Below are 5,046 nucleotides of genomic sequence, written 5' to 3' on the forward strand. Positions count from 1 at the left end.
ATCTTTATTTGACTCTTTTATATTATATAGAGGTTGAGTGAGGTGAGGTGTGGTCCATTCAAATAATAATTATAATAGAAAAGTAAGCAACAAAAACAAAAGGAAATTGAAATTGCATCATTGGCCTAAACAAAAAATCCCTTCTCTTTCTCTCTGATCCATTCCCCTCATGAAGCACAACTTTCTCTTCCTTCTGGCAAGTGTGTAGTAGTTAGTACAAACTCATTTGTAGTTTTCACTTTCACACATTATTTTTATTTTTAAATTTTCTTTGGTTATATAAAAAGGGTACCTTGGGGCCTCCTGGGGTTATCACTTTGGACCGTTAAGTTGGAGAGCTCCTACAAACCTTATTCTTCATTGCTCAGAAGATAAATTGATAGATACATACATACATACATCTATCTATCTGCTGCAGTGTGTCTTGTGTAAGCTGCAGTGGTCCTGCTTCTCCTCTTCAGATCATCTCACAAAATCTAGGGTTTCTTAGTTTTTTCTTTTTTTTTATTTTTTTATTTTTTTTATATATTTTTGGAATCAATTGCAAAATTTTTCAGATGTTTCCTTCCACTACTTACAGTTACAGCACTGGCCCTTACCCTTGCTTCCCTTCATCTTCTTCTTCATATCCTCTTTTTCCTTTTCTGAACCCTGAGAACAATGCTTCTTCTTCTTCTGCAACAACCGCCACTAACAACAACAACAATAATCTCCTTCATGATCCATCTCTCTGCGTTCCTTACATTCCAATCCCTGAAGCACTAACCAATTTGGCAACAGTTGTAGATAACACTAGTAATCTTGCTGCATCTTCATCAATGCCCAAACAACACGACCTCAACGGTGGCGGTGGCGGAGGTGCTCATCATCACTTCGGCATATCCAGTTTGCTCGCGAAGAAACCGGCGGCGGCGAAGAAAGATAGGCACAGCAAGATTTACACCGCTCAAGGGCTGAGGGACCGAAGGGTGAGGCTGTCGATCGAGATCGCGCGCAAGTTCTTCGATCTCCAAGACATGCTAGGGTTTGATAAGGCCAGCAACACGCTCGACTGGCTCTTCACCAAGTCCAAGAAAGCCATTAAGGAGCTTGCCAGGAGCAAGAACCACAGCGCCAGTGACGAAGCCGAAGCCGGTGCCGGTGCCGGTGCCAATAACAAGAGTTTCGCCTCGTCCTCTGACTGCGACGAAGATGACTTTGAAGTGCTTTCTAGAAACAACCACCACCGCCACCATCAACAAGGGTTAGTTTGGTCTTTATAATCCGCAAATATTTAATTTAAATCAGTCATCTATATAAAATACATATTAAAATACAAAAATATATACGAGTTAATTTTTTATATGTGAATATTTGTTTGAATTTAAAATTATATTTTTTAATTAATATTATTAGTGTTTGCAAAGCTTAGGTCAGATGCGAGGGAGAGGAAGCTGAAAAGTGCACAACAGAAAGAAGCAAGTGCTTGTAATGTGAGGGCAAAGATGAAGGAGTCAAGGGAGAAAGCAAGAGCAAGAGCAAGAGAAAGGACTAGTAACAAGATGTGTAACAGCATAATGGGAAATTCTTCTTCTTCTTCCGGGAAGGTTCTAGAATTGAAGAAAAGATGCCCTGCACCTAGTGAAAACCCTCACCACCTTGGTGGTGGCGAAGTTTCACAAACTAGAGATGACTTCAACGTTATTGAGGAATCCATTGTGATCAAGAGGAAGTTGAAGCAGCCATCTATGATGTCATCCTCGCATCACCATCACCATCACCACCACCAATTAAACCTTCCCATCCCTAATAATAATAATAAGGAAGCAAGTTTCAACAACAACAGTGATAATAATTACCATCCTGGAAACTACACCAATTTGTCACCAAATTGGGATAATGCTAATGGACCAGCCTCATCAGCTAATAACCGCTCCAACTTCTGTGCAATAGCCAGCATGAATCTCTCTACAGGTATGCATGTTTTTTTAGTCCGCAACCGAAATTGCGGATGTTAAAACTGTAATAACAATAATCTTCTACAGCTGTCTAAGTCGATAGAAAGAAGCACATGAATACCTCAGAGCCGTTAGATGATTTGACTAATTTGACTAAATTTTCATCTAACGACTCTAAGATATCAACTTCACTTAAAGTCGAGTCCAGATGAGATTTCACCGTATTTACATACTGGTTATTATGGTTTCTAAATCTTTATTTCTTTTTTTTTTTAGGGCTACAAATCTTTGGAAAGTCATGGGAGGAATGCACCAATCCATCACGTCTGCACTAGCCATGAAAGGTTTCTTAGTTTTCTTTTTTCTTTTTATATTTTTAATTTTCTTTTCGGTATTATATATTATCTGATTATCCGAAATGAACTCGATCTCTCTTAAGTCCCTTGTATTATTGTAAACGATGATCTCTTCCTCATGATTCCGCCATTGGCGTGTGTGACAGTTGCAAACAAAGGTTGCAGTGTGGCTTCGTATTATAATATATTTCACCATTTATATATTATTATTATCATTATTATTGTGATTATATATTTGGTTAATTAGTATATAACTATATATATTGCATGGATGAAATCATTTTCAAAGAGCAGTTGTATACCTTAGCTTGGTGGTACAGAAGAATATTCTTGATCTTTCCAGATTTTATATGCATGTGTTGGGAATGTATATCTTGTCATGATTTTTTAAATAAAAATGTTATTTGTATACTAAAATCAGTAACCAATATATTTATGTATAAATACATGTGTGGTTTAATTTATTTTTATTATATATTTATATTTTAACATGTATTTTATACTGGTAGCTGACTTTGGTGACTAATTTTGGTATCCATGTAGTATTACTCATTTTCAAATTATGAGATGAAAAAATTAAAATAAGTATTAAAAATTAATTTTTAATTAATTAATATTAGTCAATTTTTTTAATTGTAGTATTTTTTATTTTTGAAAGATTAAAGATTTACTATTTAAAATTTTAAAATTGTTTAAGATTTAGGATTTTAAAATTTTAAAAAATAATTGATTAAAAGGTTAATTCCTTGCTTTAACTCATAAATATGGATGAACATAATATTAAAATTTAAAAAATGAAAAACCAAGCAAATAAGGTATTCTTTATTTTCCTCTCTCATATTTTAGCCTTTAGCAAATTCAAGTTAAATTAACCTAATTCTTCTTGTGTGAAGTAAATCTATCCTTTTTTTTTTTTGGGTTTTGCTAATAATAAGAAAATTCGGATATATAATTTTTATTTACTTAACTTCCATTTATCTCCGCGGGTCAAGTATTTACAATTATTAAAAAATAAATAGAAAAAAAGAAAACTCAAATACACGAAATTGGTCTTCAAAATATGCACTTGTATATATGTCAACATGTGCATGTAGCCGCTAGTAATATAAGCATGCAAACTGAATTAGATATTTTTGGATATAGTATCTTTCCATTTCTATGGTAAGTTAAGTTTTCAATAATGGAGGGAAGAGTACAATGGTTATTGACAATTTGATATTTGAGTTCCAACTTGAAAGATGCTTAATTAAACGATTAAGGTTAGAAAACTAACCTTTTTTTTAATTAACAATAGTCATGTCTTTTAAAATTATTTTATCTTTAATTCTAAATCTTAAATTATAAATTCCAAAAACATATTTTGAAAATTTTAGCTAAAAGAATTCGAAACAAAAACAAAAAACATAAAAAAAATAATTAAAAAGCTAATTTGGTACGATGTGTCAAGATAGAAATTAAATCAACAAAAACATTAGTGGTACTGAGTTTGATTGAGCATTCCTAGTTAATAATGTTGTCAGGAAAATAATTGTCTTACAGTTACGTAGGTGGGCTTCTTTAATTGCTGAGCTAGTTAGTTTTTGTAATCTTCAAGCTATGACTTTCTTGATTTCCTCTGTTATACTCCTATGTGTTTATTAATGTTATGTACTATATGGTACTTTTACTTTTCCATAAATTTTAGGATTCGCACAAAACATATGTTTTTGTCACTAAAATGTTTGGTAACAAAAAAATTAATAAAAAATAATTAAAATTTATTTTATTTAATATTTATTAATTTTAGTAATAATTAATAAATATTAAGTAAGATAAATTTCGATTATTTTTATTTTGTTTTTTTGGTATTATTGTATTATTTATTATTAATATTTACTGAAAAAAAATATGCAAATTATTTTTTATGTGGTGTGAAATCTGGTGTCTAACTGAAAAATGGTGTATTTTGATATTTTATGAAGTGTGCATGTATGTTGTCTCCAGCGATTTCATTTTTTTAATTTTTTTTTTTTAAAAAATCAGAAATTGTGCTTATTATTTTCAGTTTTAAATTTTTTTCATTTTAAAAATCAGAAATCGCTTCTACTATTTTATTTCTAATTTTTTCTTTTTAAAAATAAAAATTTTCCCCTTTGTCTTCACTTGTTTATTCTTTTTCTTTTGAAAAATCAGAAATCACCCATCGTTTTCACTTTTTTATTTTTTTATTAAAAAAGTTTCAAATCATTCGTGCAATTTTGTTTTTTGCATTTGTTTTCATATTCTGGATTTTACAAAAAATCCCCCTTGTATAAAAAAATTAGCCAAAAAATTACGTTATCAAATTTTCTGATTTTTTTTTCAATTTTCTTTTCAATATGTGGTGTTGAAATTTCATATTAACAAGTTGTATATAAAAAAAAAAAAAATCGGTCAATGCCTTTATATTATAATATTATAGATGTGGAGATTGACACAAAAGTCTTCTCTGGCCTCTTCGAATTTTAATCTTCAATGAATGTCTAATGAGCATAGATCAGATTTCAGAAAAACGGATATAATATAAGATGAAATTCAAGATCATCATATAAACCTGAAGATCATATAAAATTTCTATAGCTATATCCTTAAAGCTCTAGCTACCAAGGTTTGTATTGTACCAATGTGAACCATGCTTCTGTCATTAACTCACACAGAAATAAATAAATAAGAAATTAAGAGAAATTGGCTGGAAAGTTTTTTATATCTGTTTTTTTTTTAATTTATGCTTAAAT

The 5,046-nt window shown here is 30.7% G+C and overlaps 1 protein-coding gene across 1 annotated transcript; it reads left to right on the plus strand.

The window, feature by feature from the left end:
- LOC107621295 (transcription factor DICHOTOMA-like) lies at window positions 130–2,494 on the plus strand. The gene is made up of 3 exons (XM_016323327.2): window positions 130–1,243; window positions 1,412–1,953; window positions 2,214–2,494. Exons 1-3 carry the CDS (start codon window positions 558–560, stop codon window positions 2,270–2,272), a joined length of 1,287 nt encoding a protein of 428 aa, XP_016178813.1. The 5' UTR covers window positions 130–557; the 3' UTR covers window positions 2,273–2,494.

The sequence above is a fragment of the Arachis ipaensis genome, chromosome B10 (genome assembly GCF_000816755.2).
Source record: "Arachis ipaensis cultivar K30076 chromosome B10, Araip1.1, whole genome shotgun sequence".
Classification (NCBI taxonomy): domain Eukaryota; kingdom Viridiplantae; phylum Streptophyta; class Magnoliopsida; order Fabales; family Fabaceae; genus Arachis; species Arachis ipaensis.

Excerpts from the sequence above, each read along its gene's own strand:
- LOC107621295 (XM_016323327.2), top strand. The coding sequence starts at position 558 with ATGTTTCCTTCCACTACTTACAGTTACAGCACTGGCCCTTACCCTTGC. Across the intron at positions 1,244-1,411 it reads CACCGCCACCATCAACAAGG|GTCAGATGCGAGGGAGAGGA; the intron begins GTTAGTTTGGTC and ends TGCAAAGCTTAG. Across the intron at positions 1,954-2,213 it reads CAGCATGAATCTCTCTACAG|GGCTACAAATCTTTGGAAAG; the intron begins GTATGCATGTTT and ends TTTTTTTTTTAG.